A 26,885-nucleotide genomic window follows, 5' to 3' on the forward strand; every position below is an offset into this window, starting at 1 on the left:
ATCATTCACAGCCATAACTCAACTACAAGTATAAATTTAACCACGTCTAGTTTCTTCACTACCACATGCATTACGCATTGATGACAGCATATTTGAGTAACGATATAAATGTTTCGTTCCTAAGTTTGGATGATTTTTTGATAAAAATATGAACGAAGCATGGTTACAGTGGATTTTACTTTTTGTTTTTGCGCCAACTTCAAAAATTATGTTTAAAAGTATTATCGATGGTGCTTAAAGAATAAAACTATTTTTCACTTTTTAGAGCAATTTTGAAGTCAGTTCTATTTTTTTTTAATTTTTTTTTCATTCTTTTTAGTGTAAATGTAGATATTTCAGTAAAAGTAAGAAGTTACCTAGTAAGAAGTGCGGCTCTATATCACTGTATTGCTTTAGAAAAGCCTTTATTCAAAATTATCATTACAATTACTATTATGTTACAGTTATATGGCACCAAACTTTTATAACAATGAGTTTCATATTGTCTTGTAGATGAAGATAGAGAAGGCAATGTGAGAGCCAAATGAAGCGAATACTCGTTAGTCTCAACTCGAGATCTTTATTCAGAACCACGAATGAACGTTACATCTCCTTATATACAACTTGAAAAAGTGCTGGAACTTTCCAGACTTGAAAAGATACAGAAATTAATAGAACATTCGAGAAAATACGGGAAACAGTAGAAACGAAATTTTAGTAAAATTCACTTGGTCCTAGACGGGATTTGAACCCGGGGCGCTCGTGTGGGAGACGAGAATTCTACCACTGAGCCACCGTTATCCACGGATGAAAAGAGCGAACTTCGCTACAATATCATTTTAATCATTTAATAGGGAAATTTACTGTTTTTTGCCAATAATTTTTTTTCTAAAGAACAAATATGGTCAAACAAAGTAATGGGACCTAAGTTGAGCCATCTTCTATCCATTAAAAAAAGAATCATCAAAATCGGTTCACTAGGTGAGACGCTATGAGTGGACAAAAAAAAAAAAAAAAAAAAAAAAAAACATACATACGGTATGAACTGATAACCGCCTCCTTTTTGAAGTCGGTTAATTATGAAAAAGTGGTGAGTGCACTGGCAATAAATAGTGAAGAAAGAAAAAAAAGGGTATTCGTCTACCTTAAAAGGGAAGGCAATCAAAATAGTAATGTTCCGGAATTCGAAAAACTTTGAACTTCGGACACACACACACACATGCCTAAGTTCCTCGAACTCCGAATTTCATATTGTATTAAGTATCCTTGAAAGTTCTGCTACCCGCCATGGAGTTTTTAAAAATTACATTTATTGCAAGTACTGTTGATGAGTATCAATAACTTCAGTTCACCACTGAATTATGTTGTTCTTTATATCAATTCGTTAAGATTCATCATCAGTGCCTGAAGCATTTTAGAAACAAGAAGTTCCGTCTAGAACTAGACGAGCCTACTTTCCCGTATACCCATACTACTTTCTAGTACCTGATCAATATTCTCAAAAATAGCTAAAATCGCAAATTTTTTCAAACATATATTTTTTAATATTTTAAGCTGATTTCTAGGAATAAAATATTCCTTACTTTTCTTCAAAAAAACGAACAAATAAAATAGCAGCACCTTTTAAACAAAGCAGCTAATACACTTCTTTCCATTAAAAAATTTTTTTAACAGCTTTCAAAACGAAAAAATAATAATAAGTTCATTAAAATAAATACATCATATTAAAAAAAATCGTTTCTTTTTCCAATGTTGCCGAAAATAATTTTTTAAACGAATTAATGCACTTACCAAAATAAAAAAAAACAATAAAATGTCAACTTAAAGAAATAATTTTCATTGTCAAAAAAAAAAAAAATCGTCTGCGCATATTTTTTGAGTTTATTCACCGAAAACTAAATACCTAAATTAAAACTTTATCGTGAAAATAAAAACAAATCATATCAACAATAATTATTTCACAGTTAAAACCACAGCAGCGGAGTCGGAGTCGGAGTCAATCTCATTTTGGGATAAAAGAGTCGGAGTCGAATATCCAAGAATCGGAGTCAGTCATTTGTCCTCCGTGTATAAATGTTTGCCAAAGCTACGAAGTCAGAGTCTAAGTCGGGGAGTCGGAGTCCGATTAATTGTCGGGAACAGGAGTCAGAGTCGGTGTCAGGTCCCCCTAAATTCTCGGAGTCGGAGTCGGGAGTAGGTCGTCAAGAGCTATTTCCAACAAAGTTTGTTTGAAGTAAATCCGCCTTCAAGTACGGAATCTACATTGACTTTCAGTTTCCCCGTAGGCGCTAATGTTAAGGGATTTGAACTGTTCAAAATTGAACGGAAAATTGTTCAAATCAAAAAGATATCTTATATACAAGTTTTTTATCAAAAGTTTTTTCCTACAAAGTTTGTTTGAAGCAAATTCGCCTCACCTTTCGGAATTGCTTTGAATTTCCCCGTAGGCGCTAATGTTAAGTTTTTTTGAACTGTTCAAAATTGAACAAAAAATAGTTCAAATCAAAAAGTGAAATATTGGAATGAGGTGTCCTCGCCGAGATCTTTCGAACAAAAAAAAGTTTGTTCGAATCGGACTATTCATTCAAAAGTTATTAGGGGGGGACAGACAGACAGACCGACAGACAGACAGACCGACAGACAGACCGACAGACATTTTTCCCCATCTCAATACCCTACTTTCCAATTTTTAATTTTTCAATATTTATTTAATTATTTTATTTATTTTTGACTTTTTTTTGTTTTTCACGATATTTTTAAGATGCATTAAGCCTTCTTTCATGCTTTTTTCTTCTTTTTCTGACTTTTACTGGGAAAGTAGGCTAAAAAGCGTTACTGACTGAAAATAAATGTTTTAATTTGCCAATCACATTAATGATTAACAAGACAAAAAGAAAGAGAAAAAAAAAGAAACTATTATGTGCGCAGCCAAGCGTCGGAAAGTAGAAAAGAAATTGACATGCGGGTTTAATATTCACATTACATCAACTCTAACAGTTGTTACGTCACCGATTTCTTGGTGGCATTTGAACAGCTGTTGAACTTTTGTTCCAACTGACATTGGTTGGAATTCGTCTAGGTTTTATTGCGAAAAAGCGAAATATTGCCTTTTACATCAGCTGTTGCTCATTATAAATCATAGTCACTACGCATATAAGCTTGTGTTTGTACTGTTTAGTTTTTTGCGGTTAAAATTAATACGAAAAAAAAGAATTTCTTGTATCATTTGCCACCAAAATAAAGGTTGTTTTATTTATTTTTAATTTATATTATTTGTTTTAAAAGTCATGCATTCTTGCAGATTGTTTGGTTAAGAAAAGATGCTATCGCTCCATAATTTTTTTAAAAACAGTAAAACATGTTAATCCAAAGTTTTGTTGAGTTTAAAAAAAAATGAAAATGAAAGATATTTAAATGCATAGGAAGCAGCAGGAAAAACAATCTAATAAATGCACAACATAGCACTAGATTATAAATACCTGTTTCGGGGGGTTAAAAGAACGCCTTTTTCAATGCAGAAAAGTGTGAGCTTCCATATGTTAAGTTTTCCAAGAAAAGCAAAGCATTAGAACAATAGTCTGTAAACTGTTGCTAATTTAAGCATTTATTACGTTATTTTTGTCACTCTTACTTTGCACAACGGTATTTATTTATTTCTTATTTTGGTACCTTCAGAATGAATTTTCAAAAACTGATTGATTAACACAAAATAAGTTTTTAAACGTGATTCAGTAAAAGTTTTTTTTTTAATCTCAAATGTTTTTTTTTCTTTTTTAACTGCATGATGTGTTTTGAGAGTTTGGTTTTCAACTAACAGTTTTCTCTGCTGTTTCTTTTAACTGTACTTTTAGATATCTTTGAAGTTACAAGTTTTCAACGCATTCGTTTAAATGTTGATTTCAGCTCAATGAACTATCCGAAATCTGTATTTGGGATGCATCTAATGCAAATTGATTCGAGATATAATCCAACAGTTGTCTTGTTTTTTAATTCCAAAAATTTTTCTTTAAACTTTTCTCTCAAAAATCCATAAAAGGTATTTTCCTGCCCTGTTGAGAGCTCAGCATTCACTCCTATACAGGACAACATATCTTATCAATATTTTACATAAAATTATTTTAGTTTTAATGCCGATGTATTTCGATTTTAATTTATTTTTGATGCTATAAAAGCACCTATACAAATGCAGAAGAACATTCCCAAACCAGAATTTAAAAAGTCTGTGGATAAATTTTTTAACCGTTCAAATCGATGTATTGAGTTATCTCCTATTTTGAATAAATATTAGCTTTAAAACACATTAAAATCCTTATTTCATCATATCACTAAAATACAGTAGAATCTCTCAATAAGGGACACTAAGGGGACCGGAAATTTTGTTTCTTAAATAGAGGTGTCCCTTCTTCGGAGGTATATGAAACAATGCACGCAGTATATTTACTCAGTACAGTTTCGTACTGAACATACACTATTAGCATTTAAGATGAAATTCTAAGAATGATTTATGCTAATTAAAATTCAAAAGTAATTAAGTTTAAAATGTTATTATTTTAATAATTGAAATTAATAAAAAAAATTGGCAACGGTATAGTTTTGTAATATACATGAATTATTTTGAAGTAATTTCATAGCTGAACATGACTGTATATGAACTTAATTGATTTCATGGAATTTAAAATTTAATATGATATAAATTTCAATCAGTGTTCACATTTCAAGCTTTTTACACGAAGCTATTCATGAGCCGTTGATTATCCTTAGACTGTTAGCCTACTTGAAAAAAATACTAAGAGGATAAAACATGCATGCAAAATTTTTTAGCACTTTCACAATACATCATATTTGTAAACGTCAATGTCAAACTTTCATCGGCTGAATTTTAGATTCTTAAATTCTAGTCAATTCAATACTTTATATGATGCATTTATTTATTAATTGATGTAAATTTTCTCTGTAACTGTCCCTTAAAAAGACTGTCCCTTATTCAGAGGCAAATACATGGAGGTGCCAATTCAAAGGGACTGGGACCAGAAAAAATGTCCCTTAGATAGAGGTGTCCCTTATTTGGAGGTGTCCCTTACAGGAGGTACTACTGTATTCGGTTATTTTTAGATTACTGTTTAAAAAAGTATTTGTGTTGATTTTGGCTTCTTCATCCATGTAATTTGCTTCTCTCTTGGTAAACAAACAAAACAAAATGCTTAACAAAGGTAGGTTCTACATAAAATATTAAACTGCACGCATCAGACACTCATTTTATAATAGCTATTACAAAGTCTACAATGTTCCTTTCCCGATAATATCATGCAGTTATTTTTGACTATTAGCCATGGCTAGCCTGTTTTTAATTTCAATCTTTAGGTCATTGCAACTTGAGATCATAATGCCCATGTATTTTTTAACTGCTTGACATTCTCAAACGCATAGCAAACTTCAGAGGGAGTATATCTGTATTTTTGTTCGTTGCATCATGAATTTAGTTTTATTTTCATTGATGGTTAGACCCATCTTACCTGCTGCATTCTCAAGTGAGATAAAAGCGTCAACAACGACTTGCGCAGTTCGTCCAATAATATCAATGTCACCAGCAAAAGCAAGCAATTGGATTGTTCTTTGTAGAATGGTTCCGCTAGTATTTAATTCTGAGTGTCGATCTACTTTTTCCAGAGCCAAGTTGGACAGGAGGCATGGGAGAGCATCACCTTGTCGCCACCCCCTCTCAGTGTAGAAAGGTTTTGAGAGATGCGACAAAATTTTATATCTACATTTTTACCTTTTTAAGAGTCATTCTAGTAAAGTTTCTCGGTTTTGTTAATTCTTCCGTGGCTTCAGGTAGTTTGTCTCTGAAAATACTGTCATATGTAGCTTTAAAATGTATCGATGTTCTTCTCTTTTATTTTTTCGAGAATTTGTCTTAATCGAATATATTTGGTATTTTGGTATTTTTTCTTTCTGGAAACCACATTGGAAATTGCCAATAACATTGGAGGTGTATGGAAGTAATCGACGATAAAGAGTGGTGGAGAAGATTTTATACGCTGTATTTAGTAGGGAGATGCCCCTGTAATTATAACATTCCATTTTGTCTCCTTTTTAAGACAGATAGATCCTTCTTCCCACTCGATGGTGCATTCGTTTCTGCGTCTTTATACAGCAAATAAGTTTTTGGAATTCCTTATTTAGCTTACTTTCATCAATGTTTATGGCTTCAGCTTTCATACCATCTGGTCGAAAAGATTTATTACTGTTTAGTTTTTTGAGTACGGTCTTAAATATTTGCCTATTTTACTCAAATAGACATATTCTATTTGTTTATTTGATCGTCTGTAATATAATGTTTCTGTATCATTAGTTTATATGCTTCATTCTTTCTCTTTCTATCTGTTATCCGTAGACATTCCTCAACAAAACACTGGTTTCTTCTATCTAATTGGTACTTTGGTAATGGCTGGCTTCAATGATAGCTCGTTTTAAATTGTGATAAGTGCTTTCTATAGAAAGCGTTAATTCGGTAATTAAGATCCTGTCATACAGTTTCTTTTTATACTTCTTACGTGTGTGTTTCAAATATTCAATATCAAGCCTTTCATATTCAATATCAATCCTATTCAAAATCTACAAGTTTGAGACCGTTGTCACAAAAATCATCATGCAGATTTTAGTGACATGAACATATTCAGGTTTTCATCATTGCTGATAGTTGAATTGAAATTGCCCCTCACTAGCCTTATATCCTTTGGCCGGCAGCCAGTGTTCGTCTTGTCGAGACAATCATAGAATTCTTCTTTCTCCTCACCACTCTTGTCCTTGGTGGAGGAATGAGCAGATATGACTTATGTTTTGTGGTTTTCCATTAATGCATAACTTGCAAATTCTTTCATTTACTGGTTTAAATTCAATAACCTTATCCCGAATTCTCTTGCTGACAACAAAACCATAACCAAAGTGATGTATCTTGCTATGGCAGCTGTGATAAATACTGTAGTTTCTATACTTATTGTAGCAATTCCTGAATATATTTCCTTCAATTCCTGTTTTAGCGACAAGAAAACATTTTTCACATCTTCAAAGCCAGAAGAAAGTAGTAGCTAAGAATTATTCTTAATGTTTGTTGCGGTTTTTGAAATTTATAAGTAGAAACGTTACAGAAACTATTATACACACTGTAGCAATTATACCGTAAAAAGATTTATCCAAAATTTATTACAAGATGCAGATGAAAAAAAGTAATCGTTCGCTATCGTATGTTATTACTTGTTAGGTCATGAAATGTTGAAAATGTTGTATACGCAAAGAATTCAAAAAAGGAAAAGGTGTGATCATTTTTTAAAGTTACTTCTTTTCTTCACAGCACTATGACTGCAGGTGGCAAGGAGAAGGCGGCACTCGACCCCATTGAAGACGATGACGTGCCAGACCGAGGTCACTGGACGGGGCGTTTCGACTTCATCCTGGCATGTCTGGGAACTGCGGTCGGATTGGGGAATGTTTGGAGGTTCCCGTTTCTCTGCTATAAAAATGGTGGTGGTAAGTCACTTTTTGGAAGAGCAAAAGTTTTTCATTTTTATTCCAGTTAACTGGAGCTGTGACTTTTTGGAGTCGTATTCACTAAGCAATACGCACCTTCAGTGGACACCCGAGCCCTGAACCGCCTCCTCACAGTATGGCATTATGATCAAAAATCCACCAAACTGGCGCATTTTAAAATAGCATCCTCTTCCTTGGCTCAAATTGCGGCAAAATTCCTCAACGTTTTAATACTAGTGCTACATTTGCGAATTTCTCAACCCCTGAAATCCGTCAGAGCTCGGAATAAACCCAGGTCACGATTTCGAAAACTTAAAAGTGACAGGAAAAGTCAGTTTACTGGGAGAAAGTCGACAAAAGTTTAAAAAAAAAGTTTTGGGGTTGAAAATTTTGTAATTGCAGCACCAATACCAAAAAAAAAAACCGCTTTTTGAGCAAGGGTATAGAGGATGCTGTCTTCAAAACTCGTTAGTTTGGTGGATTTTTGGTCGAAATTCTGCGCTGTGTACCGACCAACAAGCAAGAACCCGTTGTGTGTGACAACTAAAATGCGCCCAGTATTATTTTTAAAATTAGTTTTATAATTATGAAACTAGGACTATCAAATTCATCTAAATAATATGTAACTACTAACTCCATGTGATTGAATAGGATATTGAATGCTTAATTCATTGTTGAAGCAAACGTATCTTCTGTATGTAAGGGAATGTGGTGCCAAGTGAAATGGTGGAATATTTACTCCGCTTTTAGTGCCACTTACCTAGTAAAATTTTAATTATGTAGTAACATATGAGGCAGTGAGAAGCAAAGGGGTGTAAGTGGACATTTTCAAGTTTTGAGTAAAACGTGTTTAAAGATCAGATCCTAGGTAGGCTTTCATTGATTTTTTTTAATAAATAATTCTGTATAGCAGCAACTACCAGGGCTACCAGTACCATCTCTTGCCCGAAGACAGAGGAGAGGTTCACCTACCATGCGTACTGGTAATCTCCGATTTTTTTATTTCGCCAATGGCACCCCTTTGCTTCTCACTGCCTCATACGTAGTCTATTCCAAGCAAGAAAAAATTACCTCTGAAAATCAAAACATATAATTATGCAAGCATGATTTAAAAATTGGATGCTCAAATTGTGACATTTTGTAGAGACGTACCGAGTCGCACTTTGGCCGAGTACCGAGTATTCGGCCTTTCACTACTCGGCCGAGTTACTGAGTACCGAGCACCAATTGTGCTTTAAGAAGAACCACCGACACACACGAAATGAATTTTAAACTCATTAGAATAGTAGTATAGACCTCCATGTCCATGTAATAGTTTTTAAAACAAAATTCCAGCTGAAATTTAGATTTTGTTTGTGTCAACAATTTTACAAAAAAGTTATTTTTTAAATTAAAAATAAGCAAATAATAAAAAAAAAGATATGATTAATCAAGTCAGAATTAAGACAAATTGCATCAATCTATTATATTCTAGTCCGCCGAACATAAATAATTTTTGAAGCAAACAAAACAATGTTAAAAGCACAAATGTGCAGTAACACTGCAGACACGTGTTTCTGCGTTTCAAGGAAAGTCTTTTTCAGTGCATAAAATGCGAGCTAATGAATGTAAATCGATCAAAAATTCCGACTTTTGTCGGATGTCTTTAAATCCATAAGCTCATATTTTATGTAATGAAAAAGGCATTCCTTTAACGCCAAAATAGTATCTGCAGTGTTCCTGCACATTTGTGCTTTTAACGTTGTTTTATTTGCTTTTATATTTTAAGCAAAGGTATTTTTATATTTCTTATAAATAATTTTTGTCTGTGTAGCAAAAATCCATTCAATAATATAAAAATTTCATATTTTCTATACTTACCTTTTTTTGTCCCATTTTTAATAAATAAGTTTTATTAACTTGGGGGACATTAAAATGAAGATTTACTCCATTGAAGCATAACAAACATCATTATTCTCAAAATTTAAATTTGACTTGTAAATTTGAATTTTAAATGATTATAGTATATTATATGCTTGTACTTTTTTTTATTAACTGTAAAATCTGTCTTGAACAATATTCAATTTTTTAGAACTACTCGGTATTGGCCGAGTATCTGATCAAAATTTGGCCGAGTACCGAGCACTCGGCAAAGTAGCCGACTAGGCCAAGTACCGAGTAATTACCGAGTACTCGGTACGTCTCTAACATTTTGTTGCAAGTCAAAAACTACTCTGATATTATCAAATGATAAAGTTCTTGTTTTTTCATTTTAAATATTAATTGGGACATTCTATTGTTCGGTGCAGTATTTATTTAGTTAATATTTAACTTATTTGTATTTTTAATATATTTTACAAATAGTAAAGTGCATACGGGACAAAATGGATGTGTCAAAGTGAAATAGTTCATTTCGTTTACTCATTCAATAATTTACTAAATTACTTACGTAATCATTTATTAACTAATTTATTATATTTAAGTGAAAATTTTCCACTTTTTTTTAAGCACAATTTTTCAGCCAAAAATAAAAAATAATGTTTCAATTCAAGTTTTATCATAAAATACAATTTCTTTCTTTATTTACTGAAAATTTTCAAAACAAATTTTCAATTTGTTCATTTTGAAAAAGCCCAGTTATCTTAACTATTTCACTTTGCCTCGCATTTCCCTACATATTACTGCACCAGCCGAGTTGTACCTCTGTAAGTTATCCTGGTTTGGTGTTGCAACCATTCTCAGTTATTCTCCCAGTTTCGTTGGTAGGTCCGTGGTGGCCTGATCGGTAAGGCATCGGACTTGTAACCAGGAGGTCCCTGGTTCGATCCTAGTCGGTCTAAGATTCACCTTCTTCCTTAACGGTGACTGGGGGAAGTTAATAAATAATATACTCGTACTAATATAGTAATATACTCGTGGTCACAAAGTCCTCCAAGTGAATCGATACTTCCGGGGGTGCCGGACCAGGGATTGCTTTGTTTCTGGTCTGGATCAGAAAATCAGAGCTGTCTTCAGAGTCCCATCCAACTGGTTAAACCACAAAATAGTGATATGTAGGGGGGACTATGGAGGGAAAAGTTCCGTTGGTAATTTAAAGTAAATAGTCATTTTGTCATAAAACGATACTTCTCTTGCGAAATACGTGAACATTCTTTCGTGTAAATTCGCTAGAACCTCGTACAAAATTATCGGCGTTATCTTTTACTATGGTAGCTTCATCATGTTGCTTACTGCAGCAGTAACAATTCAGAATTAAAGGAACAAATGTTTCTTTTTCCGAATAAAATCATGTATTTTTTAAATTTATTTGCTCATTTTTTTATTTTTATTATTATATTGATTGTTATTCTAGAATAGGGGGGGGGGGGGGATATTGCCCCAAATGTAGTAGCCGTGTTAAATATTTTAGCACAGATATTTTGTTCTGAGAACTAACAAACCGGGGTATTTACACATTTTTATATTTTTTTCTTTTCAGTCATAAATTGGAAATTTTTGGAAAAAATTGCATTTTTTAATTTTTTGACCCCATAGTTCAGAGATAAATGGCAGTTGCTGAAGGATAATAGAAATGAAAACAGAAAATAATGTTCTGCAAAACATGATATGTAAGTTTTTTCATACCATAAACGCGGGCTACCTTGACCTACATTTTGGAATTATTCTCATTTTTTCTCACACAATAATTTTGTAACTATTCATATTTCCAAGTTGTGGAAACTTGTTTTACACATCTAGAGATCTCTTAATTTCATTGTTGAATAGTGATAAGTTTATTTCCAAGTATTTTAACCCTTTATTATTGTTTTTTATTTGGACCAATGTTACCCTTTCGTTTGAGTTACTTTAGCCCAAAGTGGTTTTCCATATTTAAAATCATTGTAGAACTAGCTAGTGTCAAAAAAAAAAAAAAAAAGACGCACATTCATACGAAAATTATTTATCTGATAGAAAAATACATTCTTAAAGAACTTTGAGTGTAGCACATATTTTTTTAAAGGATTTTTTTTTAAATTATTTATCTGGAAAGAAAAATACATTCTTAAAGAACTTTGAGTGTAGCACATATTTCTTAAAGGATTTTTTTTTTTAAATGTGTGCATACCTGGTTATTGTCTTGGAAACTGCCGACAGAGAACGGTCATATTTTCATTTCTTTTAGAGGTTGAATAATTTTATCAACCGAACACCATTCGTAAAACAAAGGATCCTACATTGTCGGCCACTTCCAAAACTTGCTGGTGCGTTCCATACTTTCAACGTTAGCTCCTTCTTCTCAACAGCTATCCCTGAAAACATGAGTTCATTCATTGTACAACAACAAAGTTCTGTTAACTTAACAACAAATTTAACAAAATGTGTAAGAAGTAAATGTAACTAGGGCAACTTTTTGTAAACCTGCTACAACTTTCAGTTTCTCTTCATTTTCCATAATAAAAAGGCATGTAACTGAGCCATGATGAATTGAGTCTGCAGTCTCTCGCCGAGAATTTCAGGTTTTTCTTGTGTTTTTCCTGTTTATGATCTTACTTTTAGCTATTTTTTGCTTTTCCAAGTCTCTCTGATGAATTTTTTCAAGTTTTTATGCTGGGAAAAAGTAGGTCGTAGTTTTTAGGTTAAGAGATATGTTGTCATTTTCAAACTTCAAAACAAAACCTAAACAGGAATGAAAAGTACAACTACACTACGACATAGAGCATTAAATACCGCTCATAAACAGGTACTTTACAAACTCTTAGATGTTATAGAACTGCTTCTACAGGTAAAAGTTTGAGAGTTTATAAAGACACATGTGAGCACAAGAAACACAAAACCACTAGTGTTGCTTTTTGTGGAGAGCTATAAAACTGCTCGGAGTCCTTGAGGCTGCTCTCTAACGAATTCTGTCAAAATACGTTTCAAAATTGCTTCCTAAAGGTTTTTACAGAGAGCGTTGTATCTTTTTTTTTTTTTTTTTTTCAATTTGTTCCAAAGAAGGACCCTAGGGCCAAAGTAGCCCGCGTTTACGGTAGTCTGCAATAGAACTTTTTTTTCATAGTGGGTGTCGTAGAGCGCAGAAAACGCCTTATTTAAACATAAAACTGCACACTTCTTCAACAAAAAAATTTTTTAAAAAATGTTTATGTATTTATTTATTTATTTATAACCAGACCGAAACGAAAAATGAACATTAAAGTAAATTCTCAACACTATTTCAAAAAAAAAAAAAAAGTTGTGACTAGTCAGATACCTTGACATGCAGTTTTCATAAAATATATATTTATATATCATTGCCGTTTCAGGGGCTTTCGTGCTGGCATACGTAATCATGGTATTCATGGTGGGCATGCCCATTTTCTTGCTGGAGTTGAGCATGGGGCAATACAGCGCCTCAGGACCTTCCAAAGTATTCTCAAACATTGCACCGCTGTTTAAAGGTAAGTACTACATAAATTTACTTTGAAAAAATTTCCTGCTGCTATTGTGTGTTGGAATACTTTGATGCATTAGTAATAGAAGGTGTACTGGGATAACTGCTAACATACAAACAATCTCATGCGCACAACTTGAAGTTTAATCAAAAAAGAACAAATAATAAAAAATTGAACTAATTTTCTATTTACACAATGAGCATTTTTCATATTTATATCCATCTTCAACGTGTTAATTCAAGTTTAATAGAACTTTGTTGTTTTTCTCCTCGTTTTTCATTTTGTTTTGAATGGCAAAAAGTATTATTTTATAAACTTAAAGAAGCGAAGAAATAATAATGATAATTTTTGTGCGTACAGAACTGTATTCTCACCAATTTATTGAGGAAAATACTAATGAAATCACTTTTATTACTTTTAAAAATACTTGAAATTTAGTTGAAAATAAAGTAAGGTGATCGCCGACATAATTGGGAACCACAAGAAAAAAAAAAAAGACTCTCACAGAGCTGTTTTTTGAGGAAAACTGCGTCCGTTTTATGCGGGGCAATATCGTAGAAAATCTGTAAAATTCTGACAGGGCATATGTTCACCCGTAACTAAAATGTATTGGTGGCACCGACTTCCCAAGTTACCAAGTTGTTGGATACCAAAACGGGCAGCAAAAATTAAACATAGAATAACTCTTGCTCATGTTAAAAAGCTTATTATTTAAATGCTGCTCAGACTAAAAAAATAAGGCTTCCTTTTAAAATGTAATTAAGGTTATTTCAAATTCCAACATTGTGAAGGCAAACGTCTTCAAATTAGTTACTACATTATTCTATTAATTGAGCATCACAGTAAAACAGCCGACAAAACGGTGGCTCATTTGTATGAAACAAAGAAATCGTGTTGTACACTGCGCCATCTTAGAACAATGTCAATCACGTACAGCATCCTGGAAGATGAAATCGGAAATGTGTCTGCCAAGATAGTCTCAAAAAGGTTGCATCCAAACTCTTGTCTGGTGATAGTGCCTCAATAATGATCAACAAAAACAGCTGAGTAACATAAGCAATCAGAAGGAATTCATTATAAATTGTGGTGGCATATAGGCAAGCACACGGACCAAAGACTCGTCTCGTTATTTCAAACCATTTTGTTTTCATTGAAAGTATACAGGTCAGTGAGAGCGGCAACCCTGAGAGGGATATTTATCCAAACCGTGGTTTTACATCTCTGTAACTCATTCAGCAATGCTAGATTGATTTTATATTGTGCTTTGTACTATTTGAATCAGCAAATGCCCTGAATCACTCTGCAGTATGAATATGAAATCGTCTGTGAAGAATATAGAAGTACAGTTGACCTTCATTTTACGCGGTTTTATATTATGTATAATTGACACACATGATGTTGATTACACATGGAGTAAGATTTTCCGTCTTACGTCTTTATTTCGTTTTGCTCAAGTGAGTTTTGATTTCACGCAAGAGGAGCATTTCAAAAAGAAAATTTCCCACTCTCTAAACTCCTAAAACTGCAGATAACATGCAATGAACTGCATTTTGGCATTTTAATTAGTGAGCTTGGATCACTGGAGATATTTTTCGCGATTGATTCCAGACCTCTTTCTTCCTAGAAGTAAAGGTTATTAAACTCACAGAGCTCACTGAAAAAAAAAAAAAAAAAAAACCGTAACAGAGAAGTTTGAAGAAAAAGTTCTTTGCTACAACATGATTTGAAGTGAACTGGGGCACTGTAGCACTTCCCCTTCTTCGACCCGAAATGGTTGGTAGATAGTTTACTTTCGGGTTTGAAGCTTATGGTCGATTTGAGACATGTCCCCTAGAAATAGACTGTGGGATTGAAATTCATTTAACAGGCCATTCTGAGAGGCTCGCCATACAGGCCCGGATCTGCATACCCGCAGACCCCGGCGGCGTGGTATGTGGCTAAGTGAACTGGGGCACTGTAGCACTTCCTCTTCTTCGACCCGAAATGGTTGGTAGATAGTTTACTTTCGGGTTTGAAGCTTATGGTCGATTTGAGACATGTCTCCTAGAAATAGACTGTGGGATTGAAATTCATTTAACAGGCCATTCTGAGAGGCTCGCCATACAGGCCCGGATCTGCATACCCGCAGACCCCGGCGGCGGGGACTACATCCTTAAGGAATTCAACGGCCCAAGAAATAGAAAGAAAACTTGGAAAAAAAACTAGCCCTAAGACTTATTAACGTTGCAAATGTACACTGTTGGCCTCTGGGGAGGAGCCCTTACAGATTTTGTTGCAGGGGCCCAAAATTTTAAAGATCTGGGCCTGCTTTTCGAGATGTCCAGCCTCATCAGCAAGTGACGACCCCCTTTCTAACCATAGAACAGCCCACTACCTTGGCGAACTGGAAAAACAACTTTTCCCACACATTGTTAAACTCTACTAGATGTTGTTTACGAAATTGCCAACATAAATCAACATCGTGCACAAAACTTACACCCGAAATTGTAAAAACTGGATTTTTGGGCATTTTCTCCTGATACAGAAAATAAAAGTTGTATGTAAGTATACCTATTTGAATAAATTTTTTCCCGTACAGGTGTTGGTTATGCCATGGTGCTCGCCGCGTCTCTGGTGTCCATCTACTACAACATGATCATCGGATGGACTCTCTTTTACTTTGTCGATTCTTTTCGATCCGATCTACAGTGGAAGTACTGTTCCCACGATTTCAACACTGACAGTAAGTGTTTATGATGTATAAATTGAACTTTTAATTGCACATGATTGCATTTAGAAACTCATTGTTCTTCTCTTTAAAAAATAGATCTCTATCTCTCTATAAGTTTCTTTATCTTTTTAAAATGAAATTTACACAATATGTTTACTGACAGCAAACATTTCCTTTGCAACGAGAAGCTATTGTATACTAATACAAATATATTAATAATGAATATTTATTTGCTGTTGCTTCATAGATCTTAAGCATGGACGAAAATTCAAAGACGATAATGTTAAAACAGCTTATTACACTGCGCGGCGAAAAAAAAAAGTCCTCTCAAAATGCTTCTGGCACCTTATCTTGCTAATCCTTTAGTAAAATGACCTTCTGAATCAAAATATAGTCGCCAATAAGAGCAAAAGTATGTTATCTCACTATTATTCCTGGGGTTAGATGTCTCACTGTTTCTCTGAGGTGACGATTTGAACTTCGTTTTTTCTCTATCACCCACTCCTTTTTGGAGATAGCTCCCCTCTAATTTTTTCCGATATAGTGTTGACAACAGTTATATTACTGGTGCGATTACTTGTATAAATTGTTGTTAATAAGTTTTTTGAACTATGATGAACTTAAAAGAAAAGAAAGGAGGAAGAGAAAAAAATTAATTGAGTCTTGTAGATAACAGAAAGTCGAACGGGATAAATTTGTTCATTACTTATTGTTATTGAACTCAGTGCAAACGATACAAACGAGTGCAACTTTTTTTAATCAAGGACGCATGCAGCTGAAACTTAAACAATATTTTGTTCACGACAGTTGTTCAAAAGTATGGAAAGTTTTTTTTTTTTTTTTTAAATAGTGTAACTAAGTGTTTCAGTTATCTCTGTAGATATTTCCTTGAATATAAAACTCAGAACTTTTACCTTCAAAAATTATTTTATTTATTTATTTATTTATATTCAAACATACATTTAACGCCTATTTTTAAAGAAACTCCGTTTTTTTTCTTACGTGGATCATCACAATGAAAAGGATATCACGAACGAGTTTCAGGAGGTCACCTTCATCATTTATATTATTAAAACGTAGTTCGAAAAACTGATTATATTGATGCACCATTTATCATTCCGGAGTATTTTATAATGGAAAGCAATTTTCTTTCGAGCTCTGTAATAAGCAATGCAATATGTCTAACGTTGCTTGGTTTAGCTTGCAATGATAAAGGGGGGGGGGGGAGGGGATAATATTCGATCAAGGTCAGAACCGAAGTAGTTGAATTGTAAGGGATCTTTCAACTCGCAAATTAAAACTATCTGGGTAACTAGATATTCAGAGGAGCACTTATGGATCCTATTTTAAATTTTAGTATTACTTTATGTTTGGCAAATCCTCTGATACACAGTAGCGTAACTATGGGGTCTAGCGCTCCTGGCGAAATAAAGAAATTGCGCCCCTCCCACACTCCAGGGTCGTCCACATGGGAACTCATTGTGACCTGTAAAAAACTTTTTTTTTCTTTTTTTAACATTGTGATTAATTGATTCCACAAATTGGAGACAGCACTGTAATTTTTTTCTTATTTTCTTTTTTAGAATTGTTTTCAATGATGCCCAATGTTCCTTCTCAGTAGATGTTATGTGTGTGTATATATATATATATATATATATATATATATATATATATACACATACATATCCCCTCTAGCTCTTTTTCTTGGAGGTTTTTTTTTTGCAATTTTTAAAGCATTTTTCAAATTCTATGATAAAAAAAAAGCTTTAAAATTTTTTTGTTTAATCAGTTAAAATGCCGCCCCCCTGGCGAGAGTCACTCTTGCCAACCCCTAGTTACGCTACTGCTGATACACTAAGTTCCCTCTATAGTTAGGGTAAACCTAACATGTCAGCGTCGTAGTGCTGTGATTAGGATCTGCATAGCCTTCACAATGCTACCAGGTTAAGTTTGCCCCAACTATAATGTATAACATAAAATTAGTCATATGTCACTCAATTACTAGTTTTGATTAATCTAATTCAGGAGTCGTACTTCATATGTCCCTAAACTAGTTTCACTGACCAATGTCCAGTCGTCATATTCAAATCTTATTCAGACGATCATAGCTGTCTGTGTCAACGCAAGAACTTGGTTTGACCAATTCTTACAGCTAGTAGTCCTTACAAATACAAATGTGACGACCAGAAACAGGCCATTGGCCCAGCTAGGCTGGTCCTAGTTAATTTATTAGTCCTCAATAAAGATCAATGGCCCTCACAAAGCTTACGATCTTATAAATCCTACAGTTCAGGTCGAAGACGATAGTTCAAGTCCATGCTTTTAATAAAATTTAAGTCCAAATGCAATAAAAACTAGATTAGCGTCTTTCCACAATATTAAATCGTGTTTCGATTTCCCAGAATTTGATTATCCTCAGGGTCGCCGAAGAGCCCAAGACGGATCCCTCCAACCTCCATCCATAAAACATACTACTCTGATTTCGAACAGCCCCTCTGTCTAATGACCAGACCCTAATTTCCTGGCCCAACTGACATTGGCCCACAATGAGTATTATTACTATCAGAGGCCAAATTTGATCAGGGTAATAATGATAAACCTGTAAATGCATCTTTTATGAAGTTGCCGTAGTTTTTACATTGTTTTATCCCTCTATTACACAATACGCATATCAATACCAAAAAAAAAAAACATTAAGTCGTTTATTTATTATTCGACATAAGAAGTTGAAACGAAGAATACTATTTTTATTTACACGGGGGAATAACATGTTAAATTACATACTTAAATACGATTTCAAATAAAGAACATAAAGCAGAAATTCTTTTGATATTTTTTCCACGCATTTTTAACTACATTGTGAAGAAATTCATTAGAAAAGTAATCATGTAAAGTTATAAAAAACTAACATTGGCAATCGTAAAAGAACTTAAAAATCCGATGCAAAATTAAGAGGAATATTTTCTTTTGTCTCTTACTTCAAGGTAATTGGATATTTCTATATTGGTATCTGGACTTGGAAATTGAGATCTGATGATGGTTCGGCACGAATAGGATCATATACTTTATTTTGAGTATCCGGATTATTCACTAAGTAACAACTTTCAAATTGGAACTATCGTAATCGACGTATTTAAATATGAGCTCAATACAAGTGCTAACATTTTTAAAGGCCTCACAAGAAACTCACGGTGGTCGCACGTTCCCCACATCTGTCCTATGTTTTCAAACAAGAACCCAAACCCAAAATTGACATCAAGTGATCCGTACAAAATTCTGTTTTTTTTTTTTTTTTCAATATTCCGAGCTAAGCATTTGTTCCACCTTGATTAGAGAATTTTTCTATCCTCCAATAAACAGCAACGATTTTAATGATTCAGTTTATTCCAAAACCAGTGTTGGCAGTATAAATCTAGACCAAAATTCTTAATTTTTAAGCAAGAGTTTCATTCATAACCTGAATCAATCCAATTTTCCAATTTATCTTCGATTTACCTACCAAAATCATTTTAAGCATAAACTTTCGTATTGGTTTAGTTTTCCTGTAGAGGTTATATTCAGCTGCTAAACCCACCAACTCAATTTCAAGTGTACTATGACTGCACGCGAGATCACGCTGAACTGCTCTACTGTAGCGATCAGGGGTGTTCCCATCATAGGTTATACTCCATTTACGCCGTATACTCTCAAACATTTTTTAAACATATTATGCATATGATCACATACACATATTGTCCATGCTGGATTTCTTGGAGTATACCCTCAGAAAAATGATGGGAACATCACTGGTAGCGATTATAATACCATGAAAACATTGTTACAAAAGTTATATGCGCTTGGTGTTATTATGTGAGCAGGTCGCAGGTTCGATTTTGCCTTTAACTCTTAGTGAAATCTCCTTCTCTTTTTGATGATTTATTCTGTGTTGTCTATTTTACTGTTCGTCATATTTGGCTAGAGCTCACAAACGGATCCTTCAAAACCAAGTACACGAATGCTAAAATGTATGTAGTCAATAAACTTGTTATTATGTTACTAATAGTTAGCATTGCATTTCCTCATCTAGAAATATTCATTTCTTCGACTCTGCAAATTAATGTACCCAATACCAACCAAATAGTGCCTAGGGTTAAGTGCATGCCTCGAATAAAAGTTTAAGCTACTCTTTAGCTCATTCAGTCCGCGGGGCTTCATTTACAGCTTTATTCACCGGTTTCAACAGAATATTATCAAAACATTGGGTTTTATGATCTTCGAACTTGACCTTATTTCATTGTCCTGTTTAATGGAGTTCGTTGTACGTTATAGTAAAAGTAAGCTTTTTTTCGCTTTCACCAGTCATTGTGACTCAGGGTGGGTCAATTCCCACCTTGTTCTGGTCTGCTACCCACTATCTGTGAGGAAGAACGCGCACATTTGCCCTTCTACTCTGTTTCCAGAAGCAAAATAGCCGTGAAGTGTATAATTAGAGCGTGAAGTAGGGAGACCTTCTCCAATTTAATGCCCACTCTGAACGTCCTTTAGGTAAATAGCGTTTCATTCATGTGAGCGAAAAAGAATGTACACAAGGAAGAAATAAATGGAAATTATACTTTCAGAGTGCTATTCTGTGTTGTAGAGGGTCATTACCTAAAAAAGGGGGATAAAACTGGCAAGTGTTTGCAGTGTGATTGAGTTGCTTAATTTGTGTGCTCTTAGTACATGTACTTGTTGAACATTTTTACCGTTGTTGCAATTAATGTTGTGGTCTTAAAATTTGATGTGTTTGCGGGGTAAATTGCTCAACTAAATGTGATTTTTATGTTCAGCTTTTATACAGCTCACGAAAAATAAAGTTAACTGTTAGGAATAAAATGGAGTGGATAAAATAAAAAAGGATTTAATATATGGGATGTGTGTGTGGATTCAGACGGAATATCGATGATGGAATATAACAGAAGTTTATGCATTAATCAGTAGAGTAAGAAATTTAGAATAAGCGGTTATCTGATTTGAGAAAGTTAAACAAAAAAATTATATAGCATATGTTAGCAGGAAAGACTGCAATTAGAGAATGTCGACTTCCACTTGTGATTCACGGGAAATATTCGGTCTTTCGCCGATGCTTTTTGCTATGTGAATGGTGATATTCGCCGGCTTATTGTCGACATTCACCAGATCTCGAACTTATATATGCACCCCGAACAGATGTTCTCTGCATCACAAACAATTAGCGAATTCATAATGATACATTCTGCACCAGAAGATATGTAACAGGGCTGCCACGGTGGACAGGCACATCCGCATTTAAATGGGCATAAACTCAAGGACAGAGCAGGTTTCTCAATTCAGGGTATTATCGGCATGTTTTTAACTGAAATACAAATTTCCCAATTAGAGCCTTATATTGCCATTTTAATAGTGTTCATATGAATACAGTAAAACCTGTCTACAACAATACTGTTGGGACCTAAAAAAGTATTGTTATAGACAGGTTATCAGGATAGACAATTCGATTTTTCATGCTGACATTTTTCTGGGACCAAGGAAAATATCGTTATAGACAGGTTCATTGTTATAGACATTATCGTTATACACAGGTTTCACTGTATTCACTGCTACCTCTGATCGCTTTCCCGTGCAAATAAGAAGAGAGAGAAGTAAAGAAGGAATCTATGGATCTCGGGGGCATTTCATTGAAGCGGTATTTTACAACAGAAAGTGATGAACTCAGTTGGTATATGCTTAAGCATAAAAAACTTCAAAATAGCCTGTGACTGAACTAGAGTTACAAGTGACTGACACCTTTGCGAAGTAGTAGCATTTCATTTCCTTTAAAATATATTTTCTCCTAATTTGCAGCGCTTTTATGAAGCATTGACTTTTATTAATGCATCAATTTAATTAATTTATGTACGAATATGCATTTTGGAGGAAACAAAATCAGTTATGTCCGGAGTCCTCGAAATGCTTCAATTAACTTTTATATTTGCATAGTCCTATGGAAAAGACAATTTTAACTCCAGTGACTAAATGGGGAACTGATATTTGTCTATCATTAGTTCTTTTAAATTATTTATTAACTAATTAAATTCCAGCCCCAAAGAAAAATAATCAGACTCGTCCTTCGTCAATAATTGTCCTCGTCTGCAGCTTTCACAGTTGAATAAAGCAGCGCTCCTCTTCCGTAAAAGTTGACCTTCAAATATTTTTCTTTGAATGTTCGGATATTAAACGATTTCCTATATTAATAATAAATACGTTAACGTTCAAAGACAATTGCTAAATGATTTACGCAAAGGAAACTGCGTGATTTTCGTGACAAATTGGCCAGTTTTCGTTTCGCCACACAAAGCGCCGGTTTTTTTTTTCTTTTTTTTTACCAATGGAAGATAAACTGCAAAACTCACCTTGAATGATTTTTAGACAATCATCTACTAGTTTCGCTGAAACAAGTAATCATCTGTGAAATGACTTGAGCTAAAAATGTGTAGAACGTTTTCTCAACTATGAAAATGCCTGGCTCTGAGGGACAGATTTGTAACATTGACCTGTAAAATTAATATCTCATCAAAAACAACCCTGTTGTAAAAATTTCCCCGCCAAGAAAACCTTTAACTTTTTCGCACAAAAAAGAAAACCTGCATCCTAAACCCAAAAACCCTCAGCCATAAAAAGTTATAATATCTAGTTTACTCGCCAAGTACCCGCCAAACTATCATCCTCCCTCTTCTAATTTTTCATCACAGCTACTTCCATTAGAACCTCCTCCCACCTTCAACTCCTCAGAAATATGGATAGATCTTTCAAATTATTTATCTTGTTTGGCGGGAAGCTTTTCAAAGTGAAGTTTTTGCTTGGTGAGCAAAAAGCTTCCGCCAAACAAGATAAACAATTTAAAAGATCTATCCATATTTCTGAGGAGTTGAAGGTGGGAGGAGGTTCTAATGGAAGTAGTTGTGATGAAAAAGGAGAAGAGGGAGGATGATAGTTTGGCAGGTACTTGGCGGGCAAACTAGATATTATAACTTTTTATAGCTGAGGGTTTTTTGGGGTTAGGATGCAGGTTTTCTTTTTTGTGCGGAAAAGTTAAAGGTTTTCTTGGCGGGGAAATTTTTACAACAGGGTTGTTTTTGATGAGGTATCACATCTTTTTGCATTGATATTATTACTTGTGTGTATTTTTAGAATTGAAAACTTCAAGTCAGAAAATGTTCAATTGAAACAACGCTGTTTTGTGTTTTTAAGGAACAAAAACGGCTAGCCTAATTTTACGTCAAGTTATTTTCTGACTATTAAGATTCTATGTTCATTTTTCGAGAATTGGGCGGTTTAAATTTTATTGCAATCCTTGTATCCTCTCTGTTGCAAAGAAAACTTCTTGGACAATAAAATACTATATTTTAAATTATATTGTTTTCGAGTATTTTACAACTTCGCAATAAATTCTATTACAGTTTCTTTATTTGACAGATTATTCAACATTTTCATGAAGATTTCTTTAAATGTTTTACAGCTTGAGGGTTATTTTATTCTAGCTTTTCACTTTTTGTTTAATTACATTTTTTCTTAAATCGTGGATTATTTTACGTTTTATGGGATAATTTTAATTGTTTGGTGATTTATCTTTTTCTTGATAGAAATCTTTGTCTTGTTTAATACCTAGTTTTGTTTAAAAGTTCATTTAAAAAACGAAATAACGCATGTTATCACCAAGCAAAAAAAAAAAAAAAAACTAAGCCATTAAATATTTTAAATTTGAATGTGTCAGAAGATCTATACAACTTTACTCGATGTCAAATCGAGGATATCCCAAATTTGCCATAGCGAATGCGCATGTTGCGCGCGGACTAAACTCATTAAAAGTCTTGCTTAAATTAATTGCAAAAAATTTTTCAGCTAACAAATTACTGTAAAGCACGGATATCCGCACACGTATTTCATATATTTTCAATTCATCATGTGTTGTTTGTGAAAAATCCAATTATTTAGAAAATAAGCAAACCAATAAAAAAGTGCTATTTTTCGCTTTCAATTAAAAAGTTATATGTGCCGTATTCATATGCGTACAGTTTCATATAATTTGTCACGCAAAATATTGTAATGGTTTAACCCCAGTTTCGCGCCGACATTTAAAATTTCTTCCCTCCATAAATATATCAAAACTGAAAAACAGGGATAAGAATATTTCGTATCGGCAAAACTTTCGGGGGGGGGGGGGAACAGCATTCTAATCTTATTCATTAATTTGTTTCTCTGCTTAAGTATAAACAAACAACATAGAATCTGAAAACAGAAAGCCCAATGAGCCAAGTCTGCGCGCATGCGCAGTCGCTGTGGAAAATTTGTGATATCCGCGATTTAACGTCAAGTTGCAACTGTTAGATATGTTTTAGTCTTGATTGAATTTCATTTTCGAGGACAATTTTGGAATAACTTAGATCTGTTCTAACCTTGCAATTGCAGTCCGAGATAAACAAACCCTATGAGCTGAGAGTAAGTACATAAGAATTTAGGGAAAATTAGTGATTTTCAAACTTCAATTACTCCGACCCATAATGTCCCGGGGAGTTGAATTTTCGTATATGTACTCAATAGCCCCCCGAGAATATGTATACAAAAAATCATTGTCGTAGCCCCCCGGGGGGGCTGTGATAGAACCCTGGGAAGGTACAATTTGGGGGGTAAAAACGAGGGGGGAAGGGGAGGGGGTTCAAATGGCACAAAAGGCACATCAGTAGGGCACAAGGAATGTGTGTGCGAAATTTCAGCTTGATTCCTTTTTTTCGTCTGGGCTGTAGCCCTGTCAAAGAAAGCGAAAACTTTTTTGAACAGCGATTTTATAACTTTAATACCTCCTCCCCCTGATGGTCCAGGGGATTGTATTTTGGTTTACGGCGTCAGGGGCCACTAGAGATTGAGTGTACCGAAAATTAACTCCGGGGGTCTTCATGGGACTGAGATACAGAGGGGTGAAAAACCCAAAAGAACCCAACTTTTTCTGTCGTGTAATCTTGGTCTTGGTCGCTTTTATTTTCCTTCGTCTTTGGCGGTGGATTTGCTTCTGTTGGCCGCTGACGTTTGGTTTCCTTGGCGGAGCGGGACGCTCCCGCGTCCCGTGATCAGTTACGCCTGTGACGATTTTTACAACAAGGTTAAAAACAAGAAAAACTTTCTAAAAAAAGTCCTAAGCCAATGCAAAGAACATGTAAATATTGTTCAGATTTTTATTCCTCATTCAAAGTGTATCTTCTCATTAACGTAATTATAAAATAAAAAACATGTAGAAAATAAAATGTTTAAATGTATCTGCTTGCGTCATGTACTATTTATTACTCCTGGTTTAGGCTCATAATTAGTTACCATTTATTACTTTCCATTGAGAATGAACCACCCTCTAAAAGTCTAAAACACTCTAAAAACCAACCAGAGGTGTATAACCTTTTGAATACTCGCTAAGCTGGCGGGGAGGGGGGTAGATTTCGGTGTCCTGGTTGAAAATTTCAGAAATCTGGCAAGCCTACTTCTGCAGTGAATTTTTACAAACTACCAGTAAGAACACATGACAAGTAACAGCAAGTATTATTTTTATTCTAGAGCAGTGATTCTCAATCTGTGGTGAGCCACCACTAGTGATCCGCGAGAAAATTTTTATATGGTCCGCGAACACCAAGTGAAAATTGATTTATTTAATTTTCATAGATGTAATTCAATTTATTACAGAAAACTTAGGTATTTCAACTAATATAACCTCTATGAAAAATTCTATTTCTATCGTCTGGGGTCTGCTTAGGATTCGGAAGAATACCAAGTGGTCCTCAGTAGTGAAAAGGTTGAGAACTCTTGCTCTAGAGAACAGAACGAGCCATTGAAGAGATTTGATGTCATCGGGACAGAAATCTGGCCTTAAAAAAAATCACGCATTTTTTAGTTAAATGATAGTTATGAAAAATAGAGGAAAATGAGAACAAAATCAATTTTTTTAAAAAAAAGTTTGAATTTTGAGATCTTGAATTCTCAAATTATGTTTTTCGCAATCACGAATTGCGATAGGGCCCCACTTGTTGGGTTTCTCGTTTCTACTAATCGCTTTTTATCACAACCAGAATTTAAATTCAAAACGTCAAAATTCGAATGAATGCCAGGGGCTGGATGCTGAGTAATACTGTTTTTCGCATAAAAAGGATTGCGTAAAGTGGAGAAGGTCGTTTATGGCACATGGCAGGACGCCTGCATTACAAGCATAGAAAAATAATACCGAAAGATGGACGTCATTCAACGGTCAAATGAAAACAATAAGCAATTCCTGATTGCTCAATGAAACATTGTCTTCATTTGTTTGTTTACTTTTCAGACTGTTTCAGCGATGTCGACTTCCATGCGTGTAAAGCTCAAAATGAAAGCAACATCTTTAATTTTAGAACCTGCTTCAACGCGTCCTATGCTGCTCTTCGTAATATAAGTGATATACCAGATACGATGAGAATATCAGCACCTGAAGAATATCTGAAGTAAGAAGAATGTCTTTTCCTTTCATTTTTATACGGAACATGTACTCTATTTGCTCCTTTTTAATCTAAACAATTCAACTTTGAATCTTCTACATCGACTATCATAAAAACATAAAATAAAGGGAAGAATGGGGGACACATTAGGATAACGGGACACATAAAGGGAAAACATATTCTTACGCGTTCGATGCAACTTCAAACTTTCTCTGAATAACGACACAAGTTCTTGAGAAAACACAGGAGATTTATTTACAACTATGTACAAAGGAATATCGTTAGCAACTGCTAAATTAACCATAGCAATTAGACAAATATCAATTGACCACCGTAAACTCAACGGTTACACACGTATTTACATCCAAATACGCGAAAACACAGGGCAAAGGCAAATACACGCAATAACAGAGCTAAAGGCTCAGACATTTTAAAAAGCAAAAAGTAACTCCCATTCAAATGCCACACGGCTTTTATACTGCTTTGGGAAAGTTCGAAAAAATTCTAAGTGCTTCTCGATGTTTTCTTTTTATTCCATTCACAAATCTCATCGTTCTGAAATGGAGGGACCATATACTTCTTTCGAATGTAAGGGGGCTGTATATTCATTACAAGAAACTATTTACAGGTTAAGTTACTACAATAATTTTAGATGAAGAATAATGGAATAAACGCCAAATTTAGCCAGATTGCAACAAATTAATCACAAAAATAATTACCATTTACAGAATTTGTAACAATATTTATTTACTTTTCTATCTTAATCGGAACTAGTGAGCCCATGCTTTATGTTTC

The 26,885-nt window shown here is 34.2% G+C and overlaps 1 protein-coding gene across 1 annotated transcript in view; it reads left to right on the top strand.

The window, feature by feature from the left end:
- LOC129233650 (sodium- and chloride-dependent GABA transporter 2-like) overlaps window positions 1-26,096 on the top strand; it is a gene marked incomplete at its 3' end in the record, with an annotated part of 46,995 nt that extends 20,899 nt beyond the window's left edge. Inside the window, exons 2-5 of the mRNA XM_054867624.1 lie at window positions 7,331-7,506; window positions 12,768-12,902; window positions 15,475-15,618; window positions 25,940-26,096. Coding sequence (XP_054723599.1) covers window positions 7,335-7,506; window positions 12,768-12,902; window positions 15,475-15,618; window positions 25,940-26,096 — 608 coding nt within the window. The remainder of the gene's footprint in view (window positions 1-7,330; window positions 7,507-12,767; window positions 12,903-15,474; window positions 15,619-25,939) is intronic.
- Between the last annotated feature and the right edge of the window lie 789 nt (window positions 26,097-26,885).

This window comes from Uloborus diversus, unplaced genomic scaffold (assembly GCF_026930045.1).
Source record: "Uloborus diversus isolate 005 unplaced genomic scaffold, Udiv.v.3.1 scaffold_582, whole genome shotgun sequence".
Classification (NCBI taxonomy): Eukaryota; Metazoa; Arthropoda; class Arachnida; order Araneae; family Uloboridae; genus Uloborus; species Uloborus diversus.